At 39.2% G+C, this 17,500-nt stretch overlaps 1 protein-coding gene across 1 annotated transcript; it reads right to left on the minus strand.

Annotated features, from left to right (window-relative positions):
- Window positions 1–13,474: 13,474 nt before the first annotated feature.
- Window positions 13,475–16,989, minus strand: LOC138036236 (uncharacterized). The gene is made up of 3 exons (XM_068882580.1): window positions 16,493–16,989; window positions 15,346–15,434; window positions 13,475–14,154 (listed from the first exon to the last, which is right to left on the minus strand). Exons 1-3 carry the CDS (start codon window positions 16,987–16,989, stop codon window positions 13,475–13,477), a joined length of 1,266 nt encoding a protein of 421 aa, XP_068738681.1.
- Between the last annotated feature and the right edge of the window lie 511 nt (window positions 16,990–17,500).

Consider the following 17,500-nt stretch of genomic DNA (forward strand, 5'->3'; position numbering starts at 1 on the left):
AGATTTAACCAAGCCTAAAAGCGGAGCTCCCGTTTCTAACCCCAGAAAGCAATATAGTGTATATGGTAATAAATATGCTTTTGTATAAAGTACAAAATTAATCGTTGTTAGTGTATGCGGGTTACAGTGCATGATCAAACACTCTTTGGCTAGCAGCAGAAAAGAAACAACCAACAGTTTCAATCAACAACTAAACGGAAATTACATGCACACTAATCTCTTTCACAACATTTTCCGTTTGACTGGTAATCTTTACACCCTCTCTCTTCAGATTATTTAGAACAACAGTAAAAATTACTAATTAAAAAGTCAAGCGAAAGCCCCGGTAGTAATTGGCTTACTCGACTGCAATCTCACAGACAAGCAAAGCAGCTCACGACTAGACATCCATTTCACATAAATGCCTTTGAATTGAAAGGTGTTTATTCACTGAGGACAGTGGCCAGTCAGCTCCAAAATAAGCATTCATAGCCGGCCACAAAAACGCGAGACAAGCGATTGTTATAACTGAATCAGTGTTGAAGATTTTGCCAAAAATGGCAGGTTCGAGCTCATCAAACACTTATCTGGCTAAAAAGAGCCTTACCTATTCCAGACATTAACCGATTAGAGTGTAATTTGAAGTGATAGTTTTCTATCCCATATGAACCATGTGAGAGTTAGCCCTACTAATGGAATGCAGGGGCCCACACAAGGACAGAGAAGAACTCGAACCCACAACCTTCGGGTTAAATAACCGCTGCTCTACCGACAGAGCTACAAGGTCAGACGGGAGCAAGCCATGGGAACTGAACTCAAGATCTTAAAGTCAAGGCTATGAACATGTACAAGTACAAGGAAGGGCTACCTTTTTGCAAACGTTGGCCGTGTAGCACTTATATTTCAACAAACTTAACTGATTAGAGTGTAATTTGAGGTGCTAGTTTTCTACCCCATATGAACCATGACAGCGTCCAAACATTACCTACAAGTGCATTCCTTGAAAATAATGGGGGATAATGATGACAAGAAAACTCGCCAATGATGTCTGCTGTAGGCTTGAATAGAGAATTGGTGTGTGATTGCATGCCAGAATCTCCGTGAACACAGAATTTCAAACGCTTCCAGGCTTTTTTCGTTTTTTTTTTTAGAGAGTTTTACAAAATATGTGGGGCAGCGAGGCATGCATTAAGAAGGAAATGACGCTCGCAGTTGTGAATCACTCCCCTCGTTCATGAATTCATGAGTAACGTTGTTCTTTTTATTCTTAGTTAAATTTTGTGCATCATTCACGTAAATTTAAGTTGTAAGTTAACGAACCTATTTCTTTCGTAGCATTCCCATAGCATCTTGTAACATACAAGATACATAACGAGCTTAAAATATGGAATTGTCCTAAACACCGTGAGACCCCTTAAGGAGACGAGAATTATCTCCATTAGTTTTAAGCCAGCCCCTGCCATGGCTATGAACTAACTAAAGTGACCTGATCTGTGTCCCGATCAAGCTTGAAGCTCTTCAGGATTATTAAAATTGTTTTAGTTCTTATGTCCGAAGCGATGTTCCTACTCTATAATAAGGACTCAACAAGACCGATTTTCAGAATTAGGGTGCCGATTTTAGAGATTGTGACTCAGCAAATTTTCTTTTTTTTTGGCATCTCGAACATTATAAATAAATTTGCATTTTGGTAGCGAAGATTAAAAAACCCGTAATTGAATTTGCGTGATCGTCGATAAAATATGAATATCTTTCTCTTTTTTACTTTATCGACGTTCGCGTGAAATCATTTAACAATAAAGTATCGCGTTTACAAACAAACGTCACTCTAAACTTGTGTTTTGTCAAAAATAAAAGGTTATTTCCTCCCTGTTGGCGATCGTGTATCAAGTAACTTCTGAAAAGAAAGAGAAGAGTTATAGAATAAGATAATTTTCATACTTTTATGGCAAGCGCGCAACAGCCTGCTGTTTGCCGTTTAACGTAAATGCAATGTTAAATCGCTCTTACATCAGACATGACATAACGCAATCATAGCTTCTCTGTTATTTATTGCGTACCTTTTGAACCGTACTCTTTACACAAAATTAGACCTTTGATGCAAGAACTGTTACGTCGTATTTAAGGGATGCAAATCTAATCTCGCTTTCTCTGAGGTGCGCGCTCTTGAAAGATTTTAGATCCTGCATTTCGTCATCCTGACTCAAAGTGCGTTTTCTTAAAGCCATCAGAAGGCCCATTCTATTCATAGTTTTGTCGCACACTTGGCACGTGTAAAGCCTTGCTTTTCTAAAACTAAGCACGTCTTTCAAATTGCTATTAAATACATTTCGAAACGCTGAAAAACTAATGACAGGTCTCTTATTTCTCTTTCTTAAACTGGTTGTTTGCAAACAGGGGAGCAGGCGGACAAATTCAGACCACATTTGATGCATTGAAATGTTTGAGTTGAAGTATTTTTTGCGCCGTGTTCGTGACTTTCAATAGTGCGATTCTGTTGCCTTGTAGGAAAGTATGAAGTCTATGACCGCATTCCTTGCTGCAGGTAAAAGTTTCCGAGGCGTATTTTGTCCCCTTTTGTCAGGTTCTACTGATGGTCCCCTTAGGTCGATTTTATTCAGCAGGCCTTCTATTTTGCTTTTAGAAATGCCATAAACCTTTCTGAAAGCCGTTTTGCACACCTTTCCAACTTTGGGTACGTGATACCTTATTTTTCGCACCCCACGAAATGTCAATGTAACCTTCATGAGTTTTGACAATAAATAATTTTGTTAGTTATATGGTTTTCTGTGAACCATGTTCCTTTGCTCTCGAATAATAACTTTAGTTCTGTTTATGCCTTCCTTTAAGTAGACTGTTCACAGTCCCCTATTTTTCCGTTTGATCATCGGTTCACCATCTTTGTTTTTAAAAGCGAGCGCGAACTGGGGAGAGCGATATAACTATCGAGTGGGTGGGGGGAGTGGAGGGGTTTCGGCGGGAAAAATAGGGAGACTGTCCGATCTTTACTGCGACTGGTGTTCAGAGGGGCGTGGCTCAATTAATTTAAAGTCTCCGCCTCCTTGAAATAAACATCACAGGAGGGAAAGCCCGCGTAAAAGAACTGCGAATGGCGCTAAAAACGCAGTACGTTATCCGATAAACGAACTCGAAATAGTGGGTTCTTTCAATGGCAATGGCAGCTACACCGACAAAAGCAGCCAATCCTCCAGCGGAAAGGTCGGTTATTTCTGATACTTGTAGGTTGTGTTGCGTGAACTTCAAGATTTTACTTGGCAACTTCAAAGGAAAGAAAAGCAGGTATGTTTCCACGGAAAATTTGTTCAAGATTCCACAGCGATCTGGAGTGCCAAAAATTCCCCTAGCTGATCTGCTAAAGACACATGTTGGTGTAGCAATAGAATCTGACGAAAAGAAATCTAAGCGTGTTTGCGCAAAGTGTGCATTAAAAATTCGAAATGCATGCCTGTTGTGCAAGTTTATCAAGAGCGCTCTTGCCAGTGAAAGTGAAATTTCAGAAGAAAGCGACGGGCAGTATCGTTTCAAGAGAGTTAACGTTGTTTCACCTGCACAAAATTTGAAAAAGAGTCGGCCCTTCACATCCCCAGCATCAAAACAGCAACCATGTAATGTTCCCACATCTACAGAGGGTCAAACTCCATCAGAGAGGCGGCGACCGGTGAAGCGCCCGCTTTTATTTGATGAAACAGATGCGGCCCCTGTCAGCACGACAATATGCGGAAGCGAGTTTACACCCGACGTTAGTTGTTGTCACTCCGCCACTACTTTTCCTCTAGATGTTTTAGCGGACAACCCAGTGGAAATGCAGCAAAGCAGACCGAAAGTTCTTACAGTGGATGTCACCCTTGATTATCCGTCTGGACAACGCCATAAAAAAGTACCCAGCAGCGTTACGGGTATAGTGAAAAACTTGGCGATGGGGAAGTTCCGAGCAGGAGTGCATCTCATGTTTAAATGCAAGGAGTTGCAGCCTTTTATTCTAGATGCATTCAGGTCTTCTGTCTCGAATGAACTGAAAGAGCATTGTCGTGCAGATAATTCTCTGCTAAAGCACACATCGCCCGCAGAATTGGCAGCATTTTCCAACAAATTAGTGTGCCACGAAATCTCAGATGTGTCCTATGTTTGATTCAGCGATTCGTGCAGCAGCGGGGTGTCACAGGTCCAAGACCAAATCTGATAAGGCTGTAAATGTTCTGGCTCTTTGCTCTGCAGCTTTGGCCAAATTTAGAAATTCAAGAATGTCTGCATTAGCCTACAGAATTTCTGTAATTCTTTTGCATAGTGGAGCCAAGAGTCAAGACTTTACACGCCTTAATCATCTTGGGATCTGCATGTCACATGATGCAACCATTGGAAAACAGAAGGAAATGTCAAGAGAACATGATTCTCTAATATTATCCTGGAAAAGTGACATCCAAGAAGCCAAGAATTGTGAACTTCTTCTCAGAGAGGTCAAAGACAAGCAGGTGCCATCACCAGCAGAATCCCGTGATGAAAGGGACATGGATATTGATGTCTACAACCTTGGACAATCTGCCTTAGAGGGTTACACCCACTTCTCCATGTCATCCCTTGAAAAGTGTGTAAAAGAGGTTGAGACGCCACTTCCCACTCCTGCTGTATTGGATGATGCAATCAAGTCAGCTTCAGAAAAGTTAAAGTCCATTCCAAGATATAGGTAAGTATTTTAATGAAAACATGAGATGAAAGAATAATAATAATTTGGTAATTTGGTGGTAGGGACCAAGTTATTACAGTAAGCGTTTACCTTTGTGATTTAGTAAAGTATATCAAAATTTCATAATCCAAAGAGAAAAAATTCAGCTAGGTTGCAAGTGTTTTACTTTACTTAATTTACAGTTGACCTATAGGATAGCTTTCATGTTTGCTGTAGGTTCCTTCACACTTATCATCTATGAGCTCAATTTCAATAAAATTGTTATTATTGCTTTTATTTACTGTGATAGTAAAAGTAAATGCTAATGATTTGTTTATAGTGGAAGTGCACTTAGATATCAAGCTAGTTCAAAGGCACTCCACTTTTAACCATCTGAAAGAAACTATAATTCAAACTTAACAGAAACATGATTAACAACCCCAACTGGCAGGAGGAAAACAGTTGGCTCTCATGACAAAGCATGGTAGACTTGAATCCAGGACAACTGGAAACAAATCCAAGCCAAAGCTTAGAACAGGAATTGAACCTGGCAACCGCATGCAAACCCAATGCCCTAACCACTGAACCACACTGCCTCAATATCTTACTATTTTTGGACACTATACTGAAAATAAGAACTGTAAATAAAAGTAGTGGTTGTAATGATGATTTTCTCATTTGTAGAATTGTTGCGGACAATTTTGACCTGTCTATCAAGTCCAGAATACAAACCAAGACAAAGACTAATCAATCTGTGCACTGGACCCATCAATACGCAATCAAGGATAGGGTTACCTGTGGTCCTTCCCTCAATGATTGTCCTCAAATACCACCTAATGAACTACCCATCCAACTACTCCTTCCAGGAAAAACTACATATAACTCCTTCAAGACGGACTGCATTGTGTTGGTCAGCCGGATTGTTACAACATATTTGTCACCATTCAAGCAATTTGAGGACATGGTTGTGAACCACATCCCTCATATGTTCACCAAAGAGATGAAAGAACAGTCTGAAAGGGTATGTGCTGCAAATTACCGTACCTTTCATAAATATGCAGTCTCTGAAGTTCAAATTTGAGACATCAGGGGTTTTTTTGGCTTCCTCCAAACATGTAGTGTCTTGTGATTGGTGGATTTCGATCCATATTGTCGGTTTCCTTTTTAACAACCCTACATCCACTCAAAAACTCTTTGACCCATTGACTCCTGGGAGTGAGACTTAGTGGATTTTCCTCAAATTGTCTGGCGCCAGACAATTTTACTATTGAATGGGTTGATGGCCTGTCAACTATTGCAGCAGAATTTGATTGATGGAAGGAAAAACCAAAAACCATCGATTGAAATTTGAACATCAGAGTCTGCTTGTTTATGAAAGGCACAGTACATGTAGGTGGAATGATAGGTAGTCATGCATGTTCAAAATTTCTTCATTCCAAACTGTGATAAGTTTGGTGATCTTGCATTCACAGTGAATTCAATGAATACAGTCTCGCAGTAATAGCTGACTATGGAAAATACACAGCATGGACATTTACATTTTTGCTCTCCTGTATTCAAACTGCAGTGTTGTCTTGGGTTGACCCCCCTGAACTCCAACATATCAGGGGAGATGACACAACTCATGATGCACAATCAGGAGAAGTATGTGCCAACTGTTGAACTTGAAAGTGGGAGTGACGCTCATGTGGAACAAATTTGTTTTGATGGTGATGCTCTAACAGAGGAAAGAGCACGAAATGTGCAGTGGACTTTCAAAGACGGTGACAACAAGCTAGATCGCTTAGAGGGGCTGAATCCCGTTCATACAGATTGGCATGCAAAACTGAAACTGTATGATGTAAGTTATTATGAGCAAAAGCATTGTATCATTATATTTATGAACTTGAGGGCAAGCTAAGAGTTTGTGGATGTGATGCAGCAGTGCTGCAAATATTTTAAACTATGCAGTGTTTGTGTTCACCAATGTTATTTCTGTTAGTACAAGACATTTTAATGAAGAAAATCTTCAGCATAGTTTATGTAAATCAAAAGAAGTTACTGTCAGATGCACAGCCAATTAAAAAAAATCTTTAATTTTATGTGTCTACCATGAAATTATTATAATGAAGTAATTTAGCAGAAAGTGATAACCCAAGTAGACAACCACATAATATGCATCTTGCAACATTGCCACTGTTAGCAGGAAATGGCCAGGCATTAGGTGGTTGTACGTGTGATTTCAGTTGGGTATGGGGGTATTTGAGCATTTGCCCTTTAAAAAGCCTGCTTAAGTCAAGGTGTGTTATACTTCGAATAGTGGCAAGGTGCAAGTTAACAGTTGATCAGTGCCAGGCCATATTTCTCATTAATAGGTCTATTTTCCAAGCACTCATAATTTTTTTGTTGTTGTTCACTTAAGAATAACATTGCAAAGAAGATTGTGTTGTAACATCATGCCTTCATTCTATATAGCTGGATTTCAAGTTGTTTTTCAAGAAAGAGTCATCAGGAGATGTTGGTAGTACATGTGCATCCATGAATAGATGTGGAAAGACCAATGCCAAGGTGGGACCTATGGCTGACTACAATGCGTACAAGGATTTCCATGATAGGGAGTTTGAAGCACATGTTACAGCTTCCTTCATGACCTACGCCAGCATGGAAACCATGGAAGGTACATTAATAACACTATGTTAATAGTATGTGAACACTGTGTTATTAAAGAGTAACTGGATTATTTATACAAGTGTCAATTCCTTACCTAAACAGATGACCCAAAAATGCTGCCTTTGCCAAATGACTGTCAGTCTCAAGAGCAAAAGAAAAGTTGGTTTCAAGAAACTTTGTCAAGTTACCTCGACCATTTTGTGTTTGGGTCGTCTGAAGTGTCCTATATTGTACAGCAAGTGGAAAAACTGGAGCAAAATGCAGCAGGTGGATATCCATGTAGAGCAGCAGAATGTAACAAGACATACCAATTTCACTCTGGAAGAGTGAGGTTAGCATAATTTTCTTAGAGCTTTATATTAAACACCAGTCCATGAGTCAAAACAATCCATAAGGGAGGTTGTTGTTGGCGTGAATTTGCTATACTTTTAATTAATAGCACTCCGTGCAAACTTTCCAGATAAGTTCAAGTGAGAGTCTCAGGGATAGAATTTCTTTATTCTTTTCTTTCTTGTCATGAGGAAATGGTAATGCTTGAATGAAATAATTCCCCAGAGCACAGTCTGTTATGGAAAATCAACCAAGGATATAACATGTGGATCATAAGTGGTAATGATATTGATGTGGTGTAATTATTACATTCCATTACATTATATTCCTTTCTTGACTAGGCACGAGATTGCCAAACATCCAGAACTTTCTGTTCCAGATACTGGACCATCTGATGAAATGGACAGTGAAGGATATTACAAGTGTAGAGCTTCATGTGGCCTTGTTTACCAGACAAAGGCAACACGAAACTAGTGGGTTAAACTTACATGGATTTATTACCAGTATTTTACTGAAAGTGCTACTATGATGAAATTCTTGTACGAATTTTTAGGTTTATCAAATAGAATTGCAACAAAGAGTAAAAACGCTGTTTACCGTTTGGAAATATCTGCATTGGTTCCGGAGATATTTAAGTTTGAAAAATGTGTAAAATATGCAAATGAGATTGGTGATGATGTCATCCACTCAACCCAATATAAAATCAAGTATATAAATAAAGCTATCTCGGTCAATTTGCAGCAGAGACTATTGAAACTTGGTAGGCTAATAGTTATACAGGCAACACACCTTCGGCTGTAAAGAAATTGGTTCTCATGGCAACTCATTCTTTTCCATTTCCCTCCAAACTGATTCAATATTTTTGGTGATTGTAAGCGAGAGAAACATTTAGCATGGCAACAAACTCGACCTAAACTATTTATATGCTTGCAGGATCATGCAGATGAGGCATCATTGGCAAATATCAAAATAGAATGCCAGAGGTGGCCAGCATTGATATCAGGGAGGTCTGGAACCCAGTATGTTGTCATGGTAACAAAATATTGTGGAGCACATCTTCTAGAATCTTACTGCAAAGCATCAAGCATTTCTGATACAAATTGGCTGGGATATCTTTCTCCATCATATTTGATCATGATTTGGTTGAGCCTATGATGTCATCACCTAATTTGCATATTTTGAAAACTTGGATAAGAGATATTTGAATTATCAAAATGGTAAACAGCATTCTCCTTCTCGTACAGACTACATGTTTATGTCTTTAAATGGCTTAGATAGGAAAGATGCGAATTTCATCATAGTAGCACTTGAAATACAAAACTACCTGTGGAACTCTTAAGATACCACATCTGGGTACTGAGTATTGTATTTTTCATATCTTCTAAGATATTGATGACGTCAATCTTTCTTGCACAGTGAAGATATAAATAATTAATTTTATTTTCGTTGTATTTAAGACTATGTTCAGTTCAACTCACTTGCTACTCTCGTTTGTGAAATGTTGCTTTTGCCTCTCACGTTTGCAACACTGATCCTCTATGTAATACTATTTTACTACAAAAGGAAAGAACCAGAAGGGGTGTTTCTGGTCATAACAATCAAAGCACTAAGCCCAACCCTTAATTCAGTGAGAAATTTTTCAAGCATTTCTTTTAATATTTCCTCACTTAAGTGTAAGTCGAAATTGAAATTAACATCTTTAATAATATTGCTTACATTTCTGGGCTATTTATAGCCCTATCATGAACATGGTATGGCAAGTACAAAACACAGGTCTCAGGTCATTGTAAACAACCATTAAAGCTATTGTTTGGCCTAATTAGGCCTAACAAAAGTCTTCGGTCCTAATGTTAGCATGTGTAAATGGTTAGTGTTGTTTCTGTATAAGTATTAAACAATGACCTGTGTTTTGGACCTGCCCAGCATGGTTCATCGTTGTACTGCCGACCATTACATCCCAAACTTAGCTTTAGACTGAGCTATGTGTTGACATTTCTCAAACCATAATTGTGACCATCCACGGGAAAACCAACAAAAAGGTGATGACACGGGCACGCGTGCATGACACGGCACGCTGAGCGTGACATACAACACGCCATATGCGCATATTTAATGAGTAGCACAATAGATGTCACGGTGGCTTTTGTTGTGCACACTGAGACACTCCAAACCTTTTGTTTAGCGTGGCGTGTTGCGTGTCAGATGCGTGCCAAAACAGGCACCGTAAAATTGCAAAAGTAATGCAAACGAAATTCGTCGAAATTTCCTTTGTTCTCGCGAATTTTCCACGAAAAGTCATCGAATTTTCGAACGATTTTTCGTAGGGTTTGAAGCGAAAAATTCACGATCTTTCTCGAAAATTCGAGATAGCGAAATTCGAAGTAGCGAATTTTCGAGGTAACCAAACGAAAATTCGAGATAACAAAATTTGAAGCAGCGAATTTTAGTGACATGAATCGGCGGCCGCCATCAACAACATCGCTGAACAAGCGTATGTACGCGTAAATAAACGCGTTAAGGTTAGCGTAAATAAAGTCGTATCGAAAATAGATTCAGTGATCCGATAGTTTAATCGGCTATTTCCAACGAAAAAAAAAAAGATTGCTTCACACAACAAAAACTGCGATTGCTTCACGAACAAGAGTTTGTTGTAGAGCTTACACATTGTGAAATGACGGCAGAAAAGAATCATCGCGGCAAATTCGAACTTGACAAATTTTTGTCCAGAAAATACGTGGGAATGCTCGAGAACAGCAAATAAACAGCGAAATTTCGCTCAATTTTTTGAGGTCATTTATCGAACAGAGCGATTTTTCTCACGAAAATTCGAAGTCAATTTTCGTTCCGAGGGAATTTCGTTTGAAAATTCGCGTAGCCTTGAGAATTATCATGACTTTTCGTTGAAAATTCGCTTCCATCGAAAATTCGATATTTTTTTGTCGAAAAGCCAGGAAAAGCCGCGAATTTCGGCGAAATACGTTTGCATTACTTTTGCACAATACTGTATTCTGCGGGATTTTCAGCTATTTCCGCAGGTAAGTCAGCCCTCACTCGGCTTTGGGAGTAGCGTGTTTATATACTTGGTTTTTTAGCGAGCGTTTTGGCGCAGCTGTCGTGCAATTTCACTCACTCCGTGTCTTTTTACGCGGTGCTCGATTTTACTTTTGCTGACACGCTCTTTTGTTTGGTATAACACGCTCTATTGTTTACAACTTGTCGTATCAGACACAAGAAAATTTTAATGAGGCCTGCATTACGAAACGGCACTCCCGTGTTAAAGAAAATTTCTTTTGTCTAGGGTGCTAAAATAGCGTGCCCGTGTCATCACCTTTTTGTTGGTTTTCCCGTGGACGGTCATGTATAACTGTGTTGTTCCATTTTATTTTGAAAGGCTATTTCTTTTTTTTTTCATTTCGTTTTCAGTTATGAAAAGAAAAAGCACCCCAACATTGAGATTCATAATGATCAATACCAAGGGGCGAACACGAGTTCTGAAGAACCAAAAGATCATATTTTCAACTACCACAAGGCAAAACTTTGCCATGGCCTAGTGATAGCTAGTTTTAATGATGCAATAAGAGAAGGTGATGGAGAAAGAGTAATTTTGCTGTACAAAATTATGCTCATAATATACAAAAGTCATGGTTGTGTGAAATATGCATATACCTCATTACTACTTCTAGTGAAAGTGCACTCATTATTAACCGAATCACAAGCCTTTAGGCTCAAGTGGAATAGGTTTTGCAATGCCACTGGGAGGAAAGCCAGGAATATTCCTCTAGACCTCCAACTTGAGCATGACAACAACTTTGTCAAGGCATTTTTAAAGGGCCTGGGATCTAACCTAAATGAGGCAAATGCTCAAAGGGTGGCAGCCTCTCTTAACTACATGATAATCATCATGCAAACAGTTGACAAAGACAGTAAGAGCCATGCAAGAACTGGTACAGTAAGAGGAGGAAAGGAGCCTGGGGAAACTGTGAGACAGATCACTGCTGACTTGATCAAAGAGAGTGTCTTCTTGAGGTGCCAACACAGGGATGGATACAAAGGCTTTGAATCTTTCAGTTCCAACTTGACTGAAAAACTTGATTACCGTAAATTTTTCCACTGGATAAAAGACCACCTCAAGATTTGGGGAAAAATGTATACATAGTTTTCAGTTTTCACATGGAGTACTCCCTAAAAATAGTACTGGTTACGTGTAGTTTGAGAAGTTGAACTTTCAAGGAAAGGCAATGCAAAGCAAAAAAATTATTTCAATCATCAAAAAACCTACCTCACGTCTTCCACGTCTGCTGTCTAAGAAAGCAAGCTTACTATTCTGGCGGCGGTCGCTACGAGACCTGCACTTGTGGAAAGCTTGAACTCATTCAGGGTATGTACATTAAAGGGCATTTGACTATGAAAAATGTTTTTTTTTATTTTATTTTACTTCTAAACTATTTTTAGGGGTACTCCATAGGGGATTGCCATGGTTTGTCCTAAAAAAAGGATCAAGTAATGTGCAGGAAAACTCTAAGTGGCCTACTGGCCCAGCATTTCTCCTTCAAAAACTGTTGTGTATAAATTGTTTGTATACTGCAAATTCCAGGTTAAAAAAGGTTAGAACCACTGTATGATAACAATGCCAGCCTCAGCCAGGGAATTGGAAAATTTGTATTCTCAGACTCGCATTCTGGTCTTCGCTGTTAATACAAAACAGTACTTTTCAACTGTTTAAATCAGCAGTGGGACATCCACAGAATGGTTATTACTCAGACTTTCACAACAGGGGCAAGTTTCAAATGCCAATGTATCGATAAATTGACATCACCCCATAAAAGACAACGTTGAGATTGATCACCTGACCAAATTGTGAGATATGATTCTAAATCCACGAAATATGTCCAGATTTGACCCTAATTTGATGCACACGGATTTCAATAAGCATCACAAAGTGTTCCTTTGCTCTTGTCGGCAACTTCAACCTCACTTCTGACTTGGAATACAGCCACTTTACGTCACAAAGTGTCCCCCAAATGCTGCTCTTTAAGTAAAGATTAACTACTGCATTTACCCAAAGCTGAAAATAATGCTGAGCTTTACGCTTTCCTTAGTCTTGAAAATAGGTAGCAAACGGGTTGACTTAAAGGGACATTTAGTGTTAGATGTCAAAATTAGGTGTGCATCTAATTAGGGTCAAACCTGGACAAAGTGAAATCCATACAAACATCTCTAAATTGAAACCATGTTCTATACAATAGTTGATAACTTTGTCTCTGTTTGATGTTTAACTGTCAGACTTATTAAGCAAATGACCAATCTGTACTAGCTGCTTACAGGTTTTCTAATTATTCCTCATTGATCCTGTCAGGGTCAGTGTCCGATCCTGATGAAACGGATTCTTCATCATCCTCTGGCAATAAAATGTTAATTTCCTCAGGCTCAATGGTTGCCATCATTTCATCAAAGCCCTCAATATCCTCAAATATTTCATGAAATGTCTGTAGCACTAATTTTACATGGCCAATGTTGAATAATGGGAACCTTTTCAGCAAATCTGACAGGGAAAATACTGATGGTGCAAGAGCAACCAAATCATCCACAAGTGCACTTGTGAAGCCATGAACTGAACAAAAACGAGGTGCTGCTGTCCAAGCTGTTCCTGACTTCACACAAGGCCTCGTGCAGCACCTTTCTGTCATCATCAGACACAACCCGCTCACCTGCCACTCTTGGCACAGTTTCTTTTCCCTTTGGGTTGTCAAATGGAAAAGAAGCCCTACCACATGCACTCCCATTACACATACATTTATTGTCACAGTTGCTACAGCAATCATGCAAGGGAAGAGTTCAGGGAACTTCCTCAAAATCCTGAAACAGGGCCCTTCTAAGGCAAGTCTCACATCTTGCAAATTCCTTGATAGACTGTAGACAATGCGACAGCTGGTTTCCATGAAAGTATATAATATTGTGTGCATTGGTTCCATTTCTTCCGGCACGTCCAGCTTCTTGTATGTGGTCAACAACAGTTCTTGCTGGACCCATGTGAATAACATACTGCACATCTGGGAAGTTCACTCCCATGCTCAAAGCAGACGTGGCAACTACAACACGAACATGTCCCTCATTTTCTCTGAATGACTTTGACACTCTTACCTTGTATTTTGGCCAGGTTAGTGAATGAAAAATTCCAATTAGCCTGTTCTCAGGAATAGATGGCTTTCCAGGTACATATGCAGCATTTCCCAGCTTGGCTAACAGGAAACCAAAAACTTTAGCAACATCATGCATAGTACCACAAAAAATAATAGTCTTCGGAGTGCTGAGGTTTTGCTCCCTAATCAAGTCCACCATCCAACCAAGGTAACTCAGCTGGTCATCCTTTGCTGTTTTGATTGCTGCAAAACGTATGTTGGCTCTGTTAGGGCTGATATTTATTGTCACTGCATCTGTTCCCATTGCAAGTTGTTGTCGTATGCTGGATCTCATTTTTGTTGTTGCTGTTCCAGTAATTGCCAGCAAGGGAACACCTGCATAGCAAATTATTCATTAACAACACATGTTTGTCAAACTCTAGCTATTTTAGCAGTCAAGTCATCTTTTAGCCCCTTAACTCCTAGTGGCCACTCTCTCTAACGCCAGACTATTTTACTCATCAATGGGTGCCCCTTTGGGTCTTAAAGGGTTAACAACACTTAGGTTTTCTCAAAAACTGTCCTTCCACTAAGTTGTTTGTTTCGTGTCACCAAAAGTGAAGGAATTGGGATTCTGGAATCCTGCAAATGTGAGGATTTGGAATCTGGAATCCATTGTACATGTATGGACTCCAGAATCCATGGTGCTTATCCTGCATAAAAGAGGGTCGGTCCCATCGGTAACAGAATACTTTAGATTGGCATTCCTTGACCCAAAGTGTTTTACCGAACAAGTACACAGTCCACTGGCCCCTCAGAGTTATAAAGATTAATTTTGTGCTCAAAATGTAATAACTTTTCAAAGACCATTGCCTGTTTTATAATTTCTAGCAAAGAACTTACTACTGATGTTGTGTCAGTTGCAGTACACAAAGTATTCAATCAATGTTTCCAAGTTTATTAGTTTCTTTGACCTGTGTCAATGTGTATGTTGTTGTCGTTTGGTAATAGACTGAAAACAAATTGGCTTGGCAACCTTTGATGAATTCATTATATAAATGAATATCAATGTGTGCAGAAATAAAAAGCTAAAACTTAGTTACAATGAAAGAAGGTGTAATTCTTGTTAATCTCTGAAACAAGAATAATACAAATCAAACAACTGAGTAACAATTATTGTAAACACATTTAAATTATTTTCATGAAAATAAAAAATGAAGAAAAACAAAATTAATGTTAAATAATTATTACAACCAAGTCTAAGTCTTCATATGCATCTTCAAGTCTTGGTGAATGCTTTGCCAAATACTGGGGATTTTGCAAGAAAAAAAAGTCCCCCGGGGATGGGAAATTCAGCAACTTTGAAATGCACATTTAGCAAAGTCCCCACATCAACTCGGCTCCCCAAATTTCTCAACTTTACATGCTGATTGTCTCAGTATAGTCATAAGTCAAGTCTTAACTACCAAAGATGAATTTATTGGTAGGCCATAGGAATATTTTAAAACAAAACTTGTATCTATTCAAAGGGAATTTGACGCACCTAGCTTAGGTAAGTGTTGTGATCCACTAGCCCTAACCCCTTACCTGGACAAAAGGAACGTAGAGATGACAGAGACCCAAAATCTTTGCGAAATGGCTCCAAAACTTTCTTCCCTGCCTTCTTACTCTTTCCCCTAAAATATGACATATCAAATTTGTATAAGTGATAGATGTCACTAAAGGCAACCCAATATTACCAACTTTATTCACTATTAAAGTAGGCTACTTCAAAAAATACCATAATACTCTTTGTTTCCCCTCCAAATTTTGAATCGGCACTGGGACTATACACGTCCCAAGAGATAAAAACAACGATTATATGGTATTTCTGATAATGGCGAATTGGAAGGATTTCATGTTAACGTTATGTTCGTCCAAGAGCAACCCTTTTGAGTTTTTTCAGCAAATATAACAATAAGCAACTCCATGACACAGAGGCTTAGTACTGCTACTGTGCTGAACAAACGTATATGCACGCTGCCAAACATTCGATGAAATTGTTCAACTGGGAAATCTGGGCCCGGTTGTTCAAAAGCCGATTAACAGTAATCCCAGATTAAAAACAAGAAAATTATTTCTCTACTCCCAAATGTTGTTTAAAGCTGATATTCGGCAAAACTTTACATTAGAAGAACTCAATCCTGGAAAACAAAAATGAGCAAAAGAAACTTTCTCCAAAGAGTTGAAAATATGAAACAAAAGTTTACGCTAATCCTGGATTAAGTTAATCGGCTTTCGAACAACCGGGCCCTGGAGTAAACACGTCGCCCCTGTCAAGGAAGGTTTTCAATTACGGAAAGATGCGGCAAAGTGCATTCACATTGTGAATTGAAATACGAAAAATACTGTTTAAAAAAATCCGGATTTCCACAAATTGTATAGTAAACAAACTCGCTTGACTACCCTGCGAGCAGCTCTTTCGATCTTCCTAGATAATTCGGGAAGAGGAAAGTAGACTCTCTACTTTCCTCTTCCCGACTTATCTAGGAAGATCGAAAGAGACTCTGCTCGCAGGGTATCGCTTGACTGCATCTACAAGAGAAATGTCAGTAGGTCTGAACTTGCGGTTGAACATTAAGCGTTCTGATCTTCCGGTCGAAGGTTAAGCGCCAAGTTTTTTCCACAACCTTTCACTCGTGCATGAATGGAGGGATTCTACATACAGTGGTATTAAAACAAAAATTACACTTACAAAGTTTCAACGGTGTGACTTTCGTCGACAACTATCAACGACAGTTGTCTTTTGAGCGCCGTGGATTCATCCCGCAACAACTGTAAGAAGTCTTTCGACAAAGCTTGCTCAGCGGAAGCATAAATGACTTGAAATTTGTTGTTCTTCATCTCATTTAAAACATCTGCAGTTTTCTCAAAACCCTTAACGGTCAAATTAAAATCATTAGAATTTATCTGTTCCTCTACAATACTTCGTAAAGGTACAATAACCAAACACGATGGCCGGTCTCCTCCAGAATTCGAAGTGCTTTTATCTTCCATTTGCTTGATAAGTACAAAGCTTTGGTAGATCAGGCTCTTCCCAAATCCCGTAGGAAGAACAGCGAATACATCCTTGCCTTGCAGCAAAAGCGTGATCGCTTCTTTCTGTTCTTTTTCTAGGACTAATCCACCAAGTCGCCTAGATAGCCTTTCGAAAACTTGAAACTCTTGATGTTCTTTCTCTAGAAAAGCCATATTGTTATTGAAAAGCCTTGTCTGTAATTTTGTTGACAGCTGATGTTAAACTCATTTTGAGATGCATTGTATTCTGGACCAATCAGGTATTGCCGTTGCTGGTGCAACGGGACCCTCTGAACACCAGTCGCAGTAAAGATCGGACAGTCTCCCTATTTTTCCCGCTGAAACTCCTCCACTCCCCCCACCCACTCGATAGTTATATCGCTCTCCCCAGTTCACGCTCGCTTTAAAAAACAAAGATGGCGAACCGACAATCAAACGGAAAAATAGGGGACTGTGAACAGTCTATCCTTTAAGAGGCAACCACAGTCACAGCATGTAAAATTAAACTGATCCAAGGCCTTAAATGGTGCATTCTTACGCCATGTGGGCTTTTTTCTCTTTGGCACGTAAATCCTCATCAACCTGCTGTTTTGCAAGGTCTTTCTCCCTTTTTTCCACTGAGCTTGCTGCTGGATATCCTAGTTTGAAATAATGCCATGGTCTAGTCACATCAAATGTGTATACC

Source organism: Montipora capricornis, unplaced genomic scaffold (genome assembly GCF_036669925.1).
Source record: "Montipora capricornis isolate CH-2021 unplaced genomic scaffold, ASM3666992v2 scaffold_472, whole genome shotgun sequence".
Classification (NCBI taxonomy): Eukaryota; Metazoa; Cnidaria; class Anthozoa; order Scleractinia; family Acroporidae; genus Montipora; species Montipora capricornis.